The sequence below is a fragment of the Elgaria multicarinata genome, chromosome 8 (assembly GCF_023053635.1).
Source record: "Elgaria multicarinata webbii isolate HBS135686 ecotype San Diego chromosome 8, rElgMul1.1.pri, whole genome shotgun sequence".
Classification (NCBI taxonomy): Eukaryota; Metazoa; Chordata; class Lepidosauria; order Squamata; family Anguidae; genus Elgaria; species Elgaria multicarinata.
In genome coordinates this window covers 2,314,691-2,331,564 of record NC_086178.1, presented here as the reverse complement: position 1 = coordinate 2,331,564, position 16,874 = coordinate 2,314,691, and the positions used below count along the sequence as shown (strand labels likewise).

Genomic DNA, 16,874 nt, shown 5'->3' with positions numbered 1-16,874 from the left:
TGGGTCCCTGATTGACAGCTGGTTGGCTGCTGTGTGAACAGTGTGCTGGGCTAGATGGACCCTTGGTCTGATCCAGCATCAGGGCTCTTCTGATGTTCTTAGCAGTGTGAATATTTGTTTTTGCAATTCAACCTTGATTCCAGGTCAGCCTTCCCCAACCTGGTGCCCTCTAGCCATGTTAGACTGGCCAGGTTGGCTGGGGATTCTGGGAGTCGCAGTCCAACACATTTGGAGGGCATAGGTTGGAGACAGCAACATTGTCACCCTCATGTTCAATCTCACATGGTTCTTTTTGTTTACCAGTTTCTTTCCCGATTAAAAGTGTGTGTGTGTGTGTGTGTGTGTGTGTGTGTGTGTGTGTGTGTGTATGTGTGCATGCACACACACAAATGCACACGCACTCGTACATGGGCTGCTGCCTTCATCATTTAGTTACGGAGGAAAGTGGGGGGAGAAGGTAATTACAGAACACATCTTGGGTAATTGTTTAGTTCTATTTTGGAGGTTTCTGATTGTCGCTGTGGCAAAGCCTTAAGCTGTGACACCATTTATCATGTTGGAAGTCAGGGTTCAGGCGCTGTTTTTTAATCAGGAGCGCCTCGGCCTTTGTGGTGACAGGAGAACTCCGCTAACAAGGCAGCCTCCGCAGGGAATAATGCACACTGCCCAGGATAATGGGGCCAGGATAATTGAAACGGAACAGAAAGATTCTAGGTGGGATTTCTTGCATCTTTCTCTTCCTCCTCCCGCCCTGCTCCGCCCCTCTTTTTGACAATAGCAGTGCAGGATCTTGATCAAAACATGTGGCTTTCTGTCTGCAAACACACACAAGTAATGGCAAATGCAACGGATTAATGTTGGAAACAATCTCTCTTGTTTGCTCATGCAGAGCCCTACTCTGGTTATTTGTTGGCAGGGATGAAATCACCCAGGGGGGTTAAGATGTCAACCAAGGCCCTTTCTACACCTAAGGGTGTAAAGGGAGGAAGTGGGGTGATCCCAGACTTACCTGCTTCCGGGATCATCGTTGTGTGTCTAAACAGAAGCACGACATCCCGGATGGGAGGAGGGATGTCGTGCAACAACAACAGGAGCCGGGTTGCACTGTACCCCCCCCCCACACACACAACTCCCTGATCTCGCTCCCCCCCTCCCCCAATGGCCCTGGACTCCACCTGTCCTGGCTCCTTCCATCTGCTGACCCAGGCTACTCACAGGGAGGAGGGATGAAGCCGGGACAAGTGCCCACATCATCCACAGTCCTTAGGATCATCCCAGGGCTGCGGATAAAACCAGGATAACTGAGGTCTCAGTTATCCCAGGGAAATGGAAGGATCATCCCTCCCGGCTTCTGGGATCCCCTGTGTGTCATTTGGACTCACAGGGATGATTCCGGAGGGAAAGGCTGGTGTAGAAAGGGCCCCAACGCAAAAGCTTCCCATTTCCACATCCCCATATTATGTTCTCTCTCTTGCATGAAGTGGTAGCATGTTTCCAAATCCAGTAGCCCCTCTGGCTGGCCTTTCTCGGTGGGGGTGTGGGGGTGGGATGAACCCCCACAAAAGAACAGCCTAGCTTGCTTGTTTACCACTGGGGAGACTACTGTCAAAGCCAAAGTTCAGCACCGGAAGAGAAGAAGTCATGAGAAAATAAGAAAGCACTGCTGAGATTTCCCCTCACCCTGGGCGCTCTTGGGATGGAGACCACCGTCTTGGTATGCGACGGTGACTTGCCAAGGCCTGACCAAAGAGAGCTTTTTATGTATGAGCAGGGATTTAAATTCATGCCTCCCTAGTACCAAGGGCAACACAGAACTCCTCTAAATGATTTATTGCGCAGTCATGATCAACCACTCATGGAAGTTTACAGGTACACTTACACAATGTCATCAATGACCAGGACATCTCCCGCACTATCCCCTGGAAATCCCACTATTAAAAGAACCGCTTTTAATGTGGTAATAGATGGGGAAAAGCAGGATCATCCACCATTAGAAGGTGTTGTCTCAATAGAAGTGAATGAAGCCCGTTAGAGGGGAAGTATTAAATTCAAACCATGTAGTTGCCCTTCTCTGCCCATGTAATGCAGCCCATAACAATTGCTCCAAAGAAGCAGGAAGCACAAAGCCTCAGGAAAGCAACGTGGTTGTCGTGTTTCTCAGAACGCTCTTACTTTCGATGGGAGGCAAATGACGAGGCTTGCTAAGTAATCCACGAAGCTTTTATTAAGCAATAAATGTCTCTTCTATCTGAATAGAGTCTAACCTCTTGGAAACATACCCCTAGGCAAAACTATGCAAACAAGAAGAATAAGAAGCAACTTCTCAAATGCCTGTAACTTCAGAGTGCCTGGTACGGTGGCAGGTCCTGGCGTAATCGAACCAACTTTCTCACACCTTCCTTCCGCCCCGTGCGGTTTAGCTTCCGGTGGACCCTAGCATCAGCTAGCTTGTTGGGGTGCTCTCCTCCGGAAGAAACCTCACTTCCCACTGAGTGTGTAGGATTTGGCCTTGAGGAGATAAGCTCTGGAGAGGGCTGACTCCCAGCTGGGGAATCGCCCATGAGAGCTTCCTCCCCCACTGGTACAGGCTGGCTGGTGTCTGGCGCTGCGTCTTCGAGTACTGAATCAGATTCTGATTGATTACCTGAAACTAGGGTGACCAACTGTCAGGATTTCCCCGGATTTGTCCTGGTTTTTGTTCTTTCCATGGTGTCAGGGGGGATTTTCTATAATTTTCAATAATGTCCTGGAATGACACACCTTCCCCTTTAAGGCTGCCATTAGCATGGCAGGAGGGAGTGACATGCTTTCTTGAGGCACATCATTCCCCCACCCCGAGCTCCAATTGAGGTCTTAAAGGGGAAAGTGGACATTATAGAAAAGGCCCCAATTGGAGTGGATGGTGGTGGTGCAGAATGAAATCCTTTCCCCTCCTCCACTCCAATCGGGTTCTTTAAGGTGGTGGGGGAATAACGCACTTTCTGCAGGACTCAGAAAGCTGCTTCCCCCCACACACACTAGGTGTCCTCCTTTTTGGTTTCCCAAATATGGTCACCCTACCTGAAACACCTTCTCCCAAAACAGGGGCAGTAGGGTTAGACATGACAGTGGTTTCCTTTAATGTAGAGATGCTCACAATACTCTGCCCCTGGGAGGAAGGAACCTGTGCCCTCCAGATGTGTTGGACTATAACTGCCAGAATCCTTGACCACTAGCCATGTTGGCTGGGGCGTAGGGGAGTTGTAGTCCCAAACATTTGGAAGGAATCAAGCAGCTGGACAACCATCTGTCATGGATGCTTTAGGGTGGATTCCTGCATTGAGCAGGGGGTTGGACTCAATGGCCTTGTAGGCCCCTTCCAACTCTGCTGTTCTATGATTCTATGCTGTCTACCCACTGCATGATACCACACTAGTTCTCTGTGCTAAATATAGACTAGAGAGATCTGGGTTCAAATCCTTATTAAGCCACAGAGCTTACTGGGTCATCCTAAACCAGGATTTCTCTTTCTCTTTCTCCCTCTCCCTCTCAAGCAAAGCAACATCACAGGATTGTTGTGAAGATAAAACAGGATAATTCTGTGATTATCCTATGGGTCCCTGGTAGATGGGCAAGATACAAGGAATAAAATACTAGTATTTGCAAAAAAATAAAATAAACATCTTGGTTCTAGAGCAGACTTTCCCAACCTGGTGCCCTCCAGATGTTCTGGACTACAACTCCCATCATCCCAGCCAGCACAGCTTGTTTGAGGAAGGCTGCTCCAGGGAGGAAGGAAAAATAATAATAAACAAGAAACCAGGCTTTGAACAGTAGAGGGCGCCATTGCATCTGTGTCAGTATAAAAGCAATTTATTTATGTATTTAACTTCTTCGTCTTTGATTAAGCTTCGCCCTGCACCGCATGTCAGAGTTCCAGGATGGGACGAATCTTGAAGTTTTAGGGATTTGTTTCTTTGTTGGGACTGGGAAGTCCTTCTTCTAACTTCATAGAACCACAGAGTTGGGAGGGACCTTGTAGAAGCTCACCTTGCCTGTCATGTCCCCTCCCAACCCTTGTACTTTCAATGGGAGGCAAATGATGAGGCTTGCTAAGTAATCCAAAGCTTTTATTAAGCAACAAACTTCTCTTTAACCTGAATAGAGTCTACCTCTTTGTAACAACGCCCTAAGCAATTACTATGCAAACTAAGCAAGACAATTGTCCATTCAAGAAGAGAGAGAGAGAGAGAGAGAGAGAGAGAGAGAGAGAGAGAGAGAGAGAGAGAGAGAGAGAGAAGTTACTTCTCAAATGCCTGTACGGCAGATTCTAGCATCAGTTAGTGTTTCAGAATGCTCACCCCCGGAAGCTCCCTCATTTCCCTCTGAGGGTATAGGATTTGGCCTTGAGGAGATAAGCTCTGGAGTGGGCTGATTGCCAGCTGAGGAATCTCCCGTGAGAGCTTCCTCCCCCACTGGTATGGTCTGGCTGGTGTCTGGTGCTGCATCTTCTAGTTCTGAATCTGATTCTGATTGATTACCTGAAACCCTTCTCCGGAAACAGGGGCAGTAGGGTTAGACATGACAGCCCAACTGCCTGCCCAAGCGACAGCGTCCCTGCTTGATGGCTGCCCTGCCTCTGCTCAAACGCTTTCATCCCCACACTGGAGGTCTTGAAAAGGCAGCTGGACAGCCACCTGCCAGGGATGCTTTAAGGTGGATCCCTGCATTAAGCAGGGGGTTGGACTCGATGGCCTTAGAAGCCCCTTCCAGCTCTGCTATTCTATGATTCCATGACTCTTCCTAATCTCCTCGGAGTGCAGGACACAGAATAATGGGCTCAAGCTGCAGGAAGCCAGATTCCAGCTGGACATCAGGAAAAATTTCCTGACTGTTAGAGCAGTACGACAATGGAACCAGTTACCTAGGAAGGTTGTGGGCTCTCCCACACTGGAGGCATTCAAGAGGCAGCTGGACAACCCTCTGTCAGGGATGCTTTAGGGTGGATTCCTGCATTGAGCAGGGGGTTGGACTCGATGGCCTTAGAGGCCCCTTCCTACGATTCTAGGATTGTAACCCACCAGCTCCCGAGAAACCTCTCCATTTGATGTGAATAAAGTGCACGAGCATATCTCAGATACACACTCCTGACACTTTCCCCCCAGCCTCTCCTTCATGGCTGCAAACAGAGAGACCCAGAAGAGTCTCCTTGCCGCCTGGTGAAGGCTACACTACACTCTTCGCCCTCTCATTGTCCCGCTAATCTGACCCAGTGGAAAGGTTACTTTTCCAGAAACATATTTCGAAGAAGCCTTGAGGCCCGGAACTAAGTCCCATGTCACCATATCCACACAGACATAAAGGCGCATCTCATATTTGTTTATCACTGAAGCCTCTTCCAAATAGGTACTGAAAGCGGCTCACAGCTGGCTGGAGACACTTTCCATTGACCTCGAGAGGGGGTCTTCTCAAAGTACAAAGAGTTACATACACTGGAGGTGAGCTGTTCTCCTGTGTACGTAGTAAAAAAATAAAGCCTCTGTATCTGGGCTGGGCTGGAGTCGTTCCTTCCCTCCTGGGTTTGGGGAAATTTCCCTAATGCCCTATGTTCAACTACAAAACCCAACATCCCCCACCAGCACATCTGGAGTATACCAAGTTGAGGAAGGCTGAAATAGAGGACTGTGGTATAAGACAAACATGGCTACTTTAAAAATGGGTGGGATCACATTTGCAATTTTCAGGATAATGGTCACAATTCCACCGTAATATGTTGTTGTATTTAAGTAGGCTGTAATTCTAGTTGCAGCCTAGCTATAGAAAACGCACACACACTTGTAAGCCTTCTGGGATAGAAGCAGGGGCAGGCCACAGGCGAACGTGTCATTGAATCGGGCCCTGCTGCATCGTGTACAGCTCCTACCCCAGCTCAGCCATTATGAATTATTTTCACCAATTACTGCTGCTGCGAACTGTGCCTTCTGCCACAAGAAAGCAGGTTGTCTTTAAGGTGCTATAAGACTATGTTGTTTTTGCTGCCTAACACAGGGATCCCTCTGGAAGTAGCTCACTGCGAGCTGTAAAAAATAACAATGAATTAAGTAATAGCATTTGGGCACACAGGATCAAAAACATGCAAGCCAGTGGCTGCTTTTCATTATGCAGAATGCAGGAAATTAACTAGCCTGGGCTGCTGTTGTTCTGCAGAGTTTGGGGTTGTGTGAAGGCACTTCCCACATGCTCAAATGTATTCATGACCATACTTGTATTGCATATAACACAACATTCATGTTATGGAGTGATTTCTGGGATGTTGGACTGCAGACAACCTCTGCTTTGCTTTTAGGCATGTGAAAAACCCACACACTGAATTCTGTTTTCTTTTCTTTTTTTCCCCTGAGCAACAAATTTCTATGGAAAATCCATCTGCTTGATTGCACTTCAGCAGTTTGTGTTTTGAAATATTGTTAGTAGTTCACTTCATTTTAAAGCCTTTGGTGCTTTTGGTTTGTAGTTGTGTACATAATGATATTTTCCTCACAGCCACGTGTGTTTTGCAGTCTTAAGACTCCATCATAAACTGCTTCTTGTCCTCCCAGATTAGGGCATTTCACTTTCGAATGAATACAGTTGAACACAAAAGACTTAAAATCCCACGAGGATACAGATTGTTTGCTTGCAAAAAGTCAAAATATTGCAAGAATGTAGATAATAGCATGGAAATACATAATGCACATTCATGTGAACATATGAGTCATGTTTCTGAATGTTCTGTCATTATTTCAAAATCAGAAGCTGGAAGTTATGAGGCTTCCATATTGACCCCCTCCCACCTCCCCAGTTCTGGTTTGTTTATTTGTTTGTAATAATTTGGGCCTCAAGTGCATTCGTTCTTGACATTTGTCTCAGCAGGAGGGCTGTAATTAGAAAGCTAGCAAATAATTGATGGGATTCTAATTGCCATTATTTTCCATTCTTCAGCCTTCTGCTTCATTGGGTTGAAATGAGAGGGAAAAGAAGAAGGAGGAGGAGGAGGAGGAGGAGGAGGAGGAGGAGAAGAAGAAGAAGAAGAAGAAGAAGAAGAAGAAGAAGAAGAAGAAGAAGAAGAAGAAGAAGAAGAAGAAGAAGAAGAAGAAGAAGTCCGATGAAAAATAAGGAGCCAGTCCAGTTACAACACTAAGGAGAAGTGGTGAAGTCCAATCCAGAAACCTTTTGTAGCCCTTTGTGGCTAGAAGGGCCCTGTGGCCAGCTAGTCCTGAGCTTGAGAATAGTTCACTGCCCTAGAAGACGTGCAAAGCCCTCCGCATGGGGCAGCTGCTTGCAAAGACAAGGTTGATCCAGTTCTCTCTACTCTGAGGGGAAGCAGCTCTTTAAGGCTGTGGTTGCCGGTGGTTCCGAAGTCAGTGGCAAAGTGAATCCACTTTTCTACCTTTCCTTTTCATCAAACCCAGGTGAGGCAGCGGCTGTTCTGAACCAGTGCCTGGGCACGGTAATGGACTGGACGAGGGCTAACAAACTGAGACTCAATCCAGACAAGACGGAGGTACTGTTAGCGGGTGGTTCATCTGTCCGGCGAGGTGATGTTTGCCCTGTCCTGGACGGGGTTGCACTCTCCCTAAAGGATTGGGTCTGTAGTCTGGGGGTGCTCCTGGATCCAGAACTGTCACTTGAGGCACAGGTGAACTCAGTGGCAAAGAGCACCTTTTATCAGCTTAGGCTGTTATACCAACTGCGCCCTTATCTGGACAGAGGTAGCCTAGCTACAGTGATCCATGCTCTGATAATCTCTCGTTTGGATTACTGCGATGCGTTATACGTGGGGCTGCCTTTGAAAATGGTCTGGAAACTTCAAGTGGTACAAAACAGGGCAGCACGGTTACTAACAGGGACTGGCTGATGAGACCACATCACACCAGTCCTTTTCCAGCTTCGTTGGCTGCCAGTCCAAGTCCGGGCCGATTCAAAGTGCTGGTATTAACATTTAAAGCCCTAAACGGCTTGGGGCCAGGCTATCTGAAGGAACGCCTCCTCCCGTATTTACCTGCTCGGACCCTAATTTCATCCTCAGGGGTCCTTCTTTGCGAGCCCCTGCCAAAGGAAGTGAGGCAAGTGGCTACCAGGACCACTGCCTTCTCTGCTGTGGCACCCCGGCTGTGGAATAAGCTCCCTAAGGAGGTTCACTTGGCACCTACATTATATGCTTTTAGACACCAGGTGAAGACCTTTTTATTCTCCCAGCATTTTAACAGCCTATAAATTTTACCTTGGTGTTTTAAATTTGTACTTTTGCATTGCTGCTGTTTTTATCTGGTTGAGCTTTTATATTGTATTTTATATTATGGTTTTATACTGTTGTTTTATACTTTGAATAGTTTTAATTTTTGTGAACCGCTCAGAGAGCTCTGGCTATTGGGCGGTATAGAAATGTAATAAATAAATAAATAGATAGATAAATCCAGCACAGGTTTTAGTCAGAACTCTAAAGGATCTAACCAAGGTGAGAAGCCAGGGATCTCTTGACTGCAAAGTGTCTGCCACACCACAGAGCTGTGGGTCTTCGTCCCTCCATGGGATTAAGCCCCTGAACCAAGCCACAGTTCCCTGCATCTGCTATGTCCAGACATAGAACAACCTGAGTTATGTGTGTGCATTCATATTGCTTTGCTTTTCAGACATGCATAGGTTTGCACCCTAAATGAGTCCATACAAGTCCCAGATGAGACTAGAGTTGAATCCATAGAGCTTTTCTAGACAAAGCTGTTAATCGCTGTGTCTACTTTCGGTTTCATGGCAGAACTGAGATACAAGCTCTAAACAAAGAGCTTTATTGAGAACACAGTAGATGCAATTTCCATCTACTGAAAACCTGCCAGATTCACAGGTTCCTGTCTCAGGTGACTGCGGACCCCTTGGTTCAGGCCTTGGTTATCTCATGCCTGGATTACTGTAATAGTCTCCTAGCTCCTCTTCTTTCCTCTCTCCGCCCTTTGATCCTGGTCCAGGACAGTGCTGTTAGGACTGTTCTGGACCTTCCCTGATTTGCCCATAACGCCTGCCATTGTAGGGCCTTGCATTGGCTTCCATTGAAGACGAGGGGCCCCAATGTAAGATCTCACTCCTGGCCTTTAAGGCCCTTCAGTTGCACCACCCAGCTCCCCTCCCCTCCCTTTTGTCCTGGCATGTTCCAGGCGGGGCCACCAGATCCATGGGTCAGGCCCTCCTGACCCATTCTACCTCACGGATCGGATCGCGGTGCCCCAGTATCATGCATTCCAGGACCTCCTCCCTCGGCTGTGGAATTCATTCCTTCTGCCACTGCGGTTGACAGAGAGTTTGGAGGAGTTCAAGAAAGGTTTGAAAACCTTTCTTTTTGGATGGTTGTTCCTGAGATAAAGCATGCTGATATTTTTTTGTGGTTGCCAAGACACATTTTATGTGGGTTTTAAAGGTTTATTCTTATATCCCTTTATAGAATCATAGAATTGCAGAGTTGGAGGGGCCTACAAGGCCATCGAGTCCAACCCCCTGCTCAATGCAGGAATCCACCCTAAAGCATCCCTGACAGAGGGTTGTCCAGCTGCCTCTTGAAGGCCTCTACTGTGGGAGAGCCCACAACCTCCCTAGGGAACTGATTCCATTGTCGTACTGCTCTAACAGGAAGTTTTTCCTGATGTCCAGCTGGAATCTGGCTTCCTTTAACTTGAGCCCGTTATTCTGTGTCCTGCACTCTGGGAGGATCGAGAAGAGATCCTGGCCCTCCTCTGTGTGACAACCTTTCAAGTATTTGAAGAGTGCTCTCATGTCTCCCCTCAATCTTCTCTTCTCCAGGCTAAACAAGCCCAGTTCTTTCAGTCTCTCTGCATAGGGCTTTGTTTCCAGACCCCTGATCATCCTGGTTGCCCTCCTCTGAACACACTCCAGCTTGTCTGTGTCCTTCTTGAACTGGGGAGCTCAGAACTGGACGCAATACTTCATAATTGCATACTTCAATACTTAATTTCAGTTAAGGTCTTTTGTTAGAACTACTGTATTTATTCAATTTTTGTAAACTTCTGACCTATTTTAGCTCATGTACAGTGCTTCGTTAGAAAGTGCTATATAAATAAATATTACTGTTATAATTATTATTATTTTAGGATGTTTTTAACAATGTATATTATGTTTTAATTCAGTTTGATGTATTTTACCGTTTATTGTTGTTCTTCGCCTCAATCAGAATGGAGAGGCGGGTAAGAAATAAATTATTATTATTATTATTATTATTATTATTATTATTATTATTATTATTATTATTATCTCCTCCCCCTGAAACTAGAAGTTAGCAGAAGTTTGTAAAGTTTTTTCTCTCCCGAGTCTCATTTCAGCCAGTCAAGATGTTTGAAACTCTTTCTCCTCCACTGTTCCAGAGTACAGGAGAAATGGTGGAAAGCCCTCATCACATACATGATCAAAAGCAATACGTATTATTTTATATATAAGTTGAGAAGAAACAGCAGCTAATCCTTGTGTGGGGGGTGGAGAGAGTGAGTGGAACGGCACTGGGGCTGAGGAGCACGCTACTTCTTACTATCCGGATCCTGGGATTAATTGGTGCCTGGGGAGTTCTAGCAGAACTTTCAGTCATTCCTGCGAGACTGTTTGTACATGAGAACTACCCACCACTAGATCACGTCCTATATTAATTAGTAGATACGTGAGCCTGCACATCATTGAGAGTCTCTGCCTCAGACTCCACACTGATCTGAGATTGCCTTTCAGGAGGCACATAGCGGCTTCTTTAGCCCAGCTGAGTCAACACGGCGAGCCCTGGCACCCTGCTGCCCCAGCCTCTGCAATTAGGGCTAGGGTCTTCCACACTGTGGCCATTTGTGGAGGCTTGGAGCCCCAGCGAACACACTACAGGAATGATTGATGTGAGATGCGAGTTTCAAAATCTCAGCTGCGATGTTGCTTAGCTTAGGAAAAAATGGTGTGTGAGGGAGGAGGACACATGACAAGAAGTGTACAAAATTATGCCTGGTGTGGAGAATGTGGATAGGGAGACATTTTTCTCCTTCACACAGCGCATAGTTTAAACTGTGGAACTCACTACCACAAGATGTAGTGGTGGTCACCAATTTGGATGGCTTCCTGGAGGAGAAGGCTATCAGTGGCTACTAGACCTGGTGGCTAGGTGCTACCTCCAGTAGTAGAGGTGGTGTGCCTACGTACACCAGTTGCTGGGGAACAAGGGTGGTGCTGTTGCATGGGAGTTGCAGTCATAGAATCATAAAATAGTAGAGTTAGAAGGGGCCTGTAAGTCCCACGCACTTGGAGGGAACCAGGCTGGGGAAGGCTGTTCCTTGCCCACCACCCTGGCACAGCTGAAATGTGTAAAACAAGAGAGCCAGTGTGGTGTAGTGGCTAAAGTGTTGGACTGGGAGTTGGGGTTCTAGTCCCCACTCAGCCGTGGAAACCCGCTGGGTGACTTTGGGCCCCAGTCACAGACTCTCAGTCCAGCCTACCTCACAGGGTTGGTGTTGTGAGGATAAAAGGGAGAGGAAGAGAATTATGTACGCTGCCTTGGGTTCCTTGGTGGAAAAAATGCGGGATATAAATGCAATAAATAAATAAATAAATAAATAATGGGCTTCTAGTTGTGGGGAGAGATATACATTCTTCACATGCTCACTCAGAGCATTCTCTCTCCGTTCTCAACACGTTTAAGTTGCAAGCCTATGCCTGTTTAGACAGAAAAAGTCCTAAAACTCCCAGTAATTTTAGTCCAGGGTTAAAAAAAAGAAGTCCTAAAACTCCCATGCTGGCTGGGGAACGCGCGTCTTGCTTTGCTTCTAACCTCACGGGGGCGTCTGAGAAAAGGTGGTTCGTAAGTGGCGGCGGCGGCGGAGGGGGGGAGGCACTCTGCCCATGTGCAGGGACTCCCAGTGCTTACTTTCTGGGAAGCCGCCCTAACACGCCCCCTTCTTTCGCCCCCTGCTTCACGGCCTCCGCTCAGCCCCCCACCCCCGGGCACGAAGGGGGCCTTTGGGTGGGGCGCTTGGCCGGCCTGGGTTGGGCGGCCGGCGCCCCCCTCCGGGCGCAACGCCTGCTCCGGGCGCGAGCGCCGCTGGCCGAGAGCCCGGACGGCTCCGCTCCGCCCCGCGACGGGCGGCCGGCCGAAGCCGCGGCGCGCCCCCTGCTTTGCATGGCGCCGCGTCACCGGCGGCCGGGCGCCAATCAGCGCGCGCGCGGGCGGGGCCGGAGCGCGGGGCAGTGGGCACGGGGCGGCGGCGGCGGCGGCGCAGCGGGGCAGCTCAGGGGCGGCGCGGCTCTCGAGGCGGGCGAGCGGGCGAGCGGAGCGCGCGGGGCAGCCGTCCGTCCGTCCGTCCGTCGGGGAAGCAGCCGCGTGGTGGCCCAGGCGCCCTGGCCCCGGAGCGCGGCGGCGGCGGCAGCGGCGGGGGTGTCCTGCCTGGGGAGCGCACTCCCGGGCGCGCGGCGGCGGCGGGCAGCAGCAGCAGCAGCAGCAGCGCCCAGCTGGGCCGGCTGGCGCTGGACGGCAGGCGCCGCGCGGAGCTGCCCGGCCAGCAGGCGGCTCCGGGGCCCCTGGTCCGCCCCGCGCCGCCTTCGCAGGAGCCTCGCTTTGCGCCCCGGCTTCGGGACTGATTCCGCGGCCGCTGCCCGGACCCCCCCCCCCCCGCCCGCTGCTCCTCCGGCTCGACGGACGGTGAGTCACCCGCCCTGGCGCTGCGCGTCCGCCGCGGCGCTTGCCGGCAACTTCCCGGCCCGGCGCCTGGAGCGCCCTTCCCCAACCCGGTGCCCTCCAGATGTGTTGGGCTGTCCCCGCCCGGCCCGGCCCGCCCCATCCGGAGGGCGAGGCCGGCTCGGCCCCCGCGTCCCCTAAACCCGCGCCCGCCTCCCAGCTCGTGGCCACGCGGAGGCACACACAGACGCGGCGCCGGGGCAGCGCTGCGCGGGCAGGGCTGGTGCCAGGCTGGGAGCAGGACGGGCAGGGGAGCGCGGCGCCCGCCCCGAGCCCGCGGCTCCCTCCGCCCGGCGCCTCCCTGCTGTTCTAACCACTCCTCCCCACTCCCCCCCCCGCCAGGAAGAAACGCTTCAGCTGAGAGGCAGCTGGATGCGAGCGAAGGCGCTCCGTCCGTCCGTCCGGCCAGCCCAGCCCCCGTCCTCCCACCGCGTCCAGCCCCCTGCCTCCCGCGGCATCCATGCGCCCCCGCCCCGCAACTGCCAGCCCTGCTCCCGCCTGAAAACCTGAAAAGCCGCTTCCTGCATGCAACCCTCTTCGATGGCCCGCGAGCCCTTGTCCCCGCCAGGAAAATACCACCTCAGGAGGAGGAACTTCTCCCTCGCTCACTCGCCTCTCCCCCCAGGGTGGAGCCGGAGGACCCCTGGAAGGCAGCGGAGCCGGGGCGGTAGAGGAGCACCTCGCCAGCGCGCACTCACTCCTGGAGCGTTTGGAGAGCTTTGCGTTCATGGCCTCGCGGCGTCAATCCTGACGACAGCTCTGCAAGGTAGGTCAAGTGTTATTACGGCCCTGTTAGAGACAGGGGGGGTGGAGTGATGGGCGAGCAGCGGTCATAGAATCATAGCATAGCAGAGTTGGAAGGGGCCTAGAAGGCCATCGAGTCCAACCCCCTGCTCCATGCAGGAATCCACATGAAATGATCCCTGACAGATGCTGCCTCTTGAAGGCCTCTAGTGTGGCAGAGCCCACAACCTCACCAGGCAACTGATTCCATTGTCGTACTGCTCTTCCATTGTCGGTCTGCCGAGTTCACAGCAAAAGCGAGATTTGGCCCTGGAACATCACAGCGTGAGCCTGTCTTCCGCTCCCAGTAGTTACATGACAGGCTCCGTAGCATGTGGTTTCTCTGTCCACCCCCACTCCCAGCTCAGAGGCCACTTGCTGGAGGCCCCAGCACTGGCTTAGATGGATCAGTGGTGCTTCTCCATCTGTGGCAACAGAGGGGTCATAGCTCTGTAGTAGAGCGCATGCTTCGTACACAGAAAGCCCCAGGTTCAGACGCTGAGAATGCCAGGGGAGTGGAGGTAGCCCCTTTGCTGTCTGCAAACTTGGGGCGCTGCCGACATTCAGAGCACACCATGCCAGCCTAGGTGGAGCAGCATCCAACTCCTACGTAAGGCACGTTCCCATGTTCAGGGTAAGGCTGACACACCAGGAGCAGCAGAGTGGGAATGTTTGTCTTGGATGTGCGCCTGTTGGACCACTCCCTCCCTTGCATCCTTCGTCCCCTTCATAAGAACATCAGAAGAGCCCCAATGCTGGACCAAGGGTCCACCTAGTCCAGCACTCTGTTCATACAGTAGCCCTCCAGCTGCCCACGGGAAACCCACAATTATTTATTATTCATGATTTATTTATAACATTTCTATACCGCCCAATAGCTGGAGCTCTCTGGGTGGTTCACAAAAATTAAAAACATTCAAAGTATAAAACAACAGTATGAAACCATAATATAAAATACAATATAAAAGCTCAATCAGATAAAAACAGCAGCAATGCAAAATTACAAATTTAAAACACCAAGTTAACATTTTTATTTATAGGCTGTTAAAATGCTGGGAGAATAAAAAGGTCTTCACCTGGCGTCTAAAAGCGTATAATGTAGGTGCCAAGCGAACCTCCTTAGGGAGCTCATTCCGCAGCCGAGGTGCCACAGCAGAGAAGGCCCTGCTCCTCCTGGTAGCCACCTGCCTCATTTCCTTTGGCAGGGGCTCGTGGAGAAGGACCCCTGAGGATGACCTTAGGGTCTGGGCAGGTACATATGGGACATGCAGGACATGAGTGCAACAGCACCCTCTTGCCCATGTTCCCCAGTAATGGTGCACACAGGCTTACTGCCTCTGGTACTGGAGGTAGCATGTAGCCATCAGGACTAGTAGCCATGGAGAGCCTCCTGTGCTAGGTTAAGGTTGCAGAGTTTTCCCATCGTGGCACCTGCTCCTGAGGGGGTCTTACAATGGACGCTTTCCCGGATGTGCTGTCCTGGCAGTGGAAGGCCTCCCTTTCCCCTGGGCGTTTGCTGGCCTTTCTCCGCCTCTCACGGCTGGACTGCTCTGACGCTGCTGCCCGTGTGTGTTTGCACCGTGTGTTCTGCCTTTGCGCAGCTGTTTTTGGTGCTGTGGTTTTGCTTTAAGAACGACTTCTTTTAAAACTGTTCGGCTGAACTCTGTGCAGAGTGCCGTGAGGGCCTTTTAGTTGCAAAGGCATCTCGCAGATTTTGCAGATAAACGCATCGCTGGGTTGCGGAGAGCCTGAAGAGAGCATCTTGAAATTCAAAACGAGCAGAAGAACTGGGCAAGTAGGAACTGGGGGTGGAGGTGGGGGTGGGGGAGGAGTCCATTCTGACTTCATTGGGGTAAAGTGGAACATACTACTTCACAAACCAGAGTTGCTCCCTTTCCACTAGAACGCACAGCTGTGTGACATTGGTTTATCTTTCCTTCCTGTACCTCCTGAAGTTGCACCTTTTAATTCCGATCTTTTCCTGATGAACTTTCACTCCATTTCTTTGTCCTCATACGTCTCGTCTTGAAGTTTTGAGTACGCACCTGCATGGCAGGGCGTGTTTCACTTTTAATTTTTGTACAATGCCAAGCTGTTTGGGACAATTATTAAATGTGTAAATTTACGAACATGCAGGATGGATCTTCCCAGGAAGGATGAGTCATTTTGATGAATAGGTCTGGAGCTAGCAACCTAATTAGGAACCAGTTCTTCTCTTTCCACAAACCAGGAAGCACCCTCCTTTCCAAATTAGACTTTTCCTTGTGAGCCTTAGAAGTGGAATAACTCAGTTGCTGGGCTTTGGCACGAGGATAGGGTGTTGCTTTCACCGCTTTGAGCCTCTGGCTCTTCTGGGTGGCTTCGTAGAATCCTTGAGCTGGAAAACCAGTTGGGCCATTGAGTCGAACCCCTTGCTTAGTGCAGAAATCCTCTTTAAAGCATCCCTGACAGATGGCTGTGCAGGCTCTGCTTAAATACCTCCAGGGATGGAGAGCCCACCACCTCCTTAGGTAGTTGGTTCCATTGTCCAACTGTTAAGAAGGCTTTCCTGATGTTCAGCCTAAATCTGCCTTCCTGTATCATAGAATCATAGAATAGCAGAGTTGGAAGGGGCCTACAAGGCCATCGATTCCAACCCCCTGCTCCTCTCTCATCTCACACTATTGCCCCGCTCGTGCTCTTCACTCCTCTGATGCCATGTTTCTCGCCTGCCCAAGGGCCTCTACTTCCCTTGCTCGGCTTCGTCCATTCTCTTCTGCTGCCCCTTACGCCTGGAACGCTCTTCCAGAACATTTGAGAACTACAAGTTCAACCGCAGCTTTTAAAGCTCAACTAAAAACTTTTCTTTTTCCTAAAGCTTTTAAAACTTGATGTTGTGCAGACTTCTACTGTTACTTTCTACTGTTAGTTTTACCCTACCCTGTGCCTGCTTACCCCACCCTGTACCTGTTTGCATTCTCTTCCCCTCCTTATTGTTTTACTATGATTTTATTAGATTGTAAGCCTATGCGGCAGGGTCTTGCTATTTACTGCTTTACTCTGTACAGCACCATGTACACTGATGGTGCTATATAAATAAATAATAATAATAATAATAATAATAATAATAATAATAATAAGGCAGGAATCCACCCTAAAGCATCCTTGACAGATGGTTGTCCAGCTGCCTCTTGAATGCCTCTAGTATGGGAGAGCCCACAACCTCCCTAGGTAACTGGTTCCATTGTTGTACTGCTCTAACAGTCAGGAAGTTTTTCCTGATGTTTTTCCTGATGTTAAGCCTCTTATTTTGTGTCCTACAGTCTTGGATGATAGAGAAGAGGCTGCAGCTCTTTAGGTACTTGGAGAATGCTACCACATTTATTTAAAACAT

At 50.0% G+C, this 16,874-nt stretch overlaps 2 protein-coding genes across 3 annotated transcripts in view; one reads left to right on the top strand and one right to left on the bottom strand.

The window, feature by feature from the left end:
- Nucleotides 1–4,041, bottom strand: part of TMEM207 (transmembrane protein 207) — a 30,237-nt gene extending 26,196 nt beyond the window's left edge. The window contains exon 1 of the mRNA XM_063131750.1: nucleotides 4,030–4,041. Within this exon, the coding sequence (XP_062987820.1) occupies nucleotides 4,030–4,041 (12 nt within the window). The remainder of the gene's footprint in view (nucleotides 1–4,029) is intronic.
- Nucleotides 4,042–13,385: 9,344 nt separating this feature from the next.
- Nucleotides 13,386–16,874, top strand: part of IL1RAP (interleukin 1 receptor accessory protein) — a 93,985-nt gene continuing 90,496 nt past the window's right edge. Inside the window, exon 1 of one of the 2 annotated variants that reach the window (XM_063131719.1) lies at nucleotides 13,386–13,484. The gene's annotated coding sequence lies outside the window, so the exon portion shown is untranslated. The remainder of the gene's footprint in view (nucleotides 13,485–16,874) is intronic. The other variant, XM_063131720.1, reaches the window with a different exon arrangement.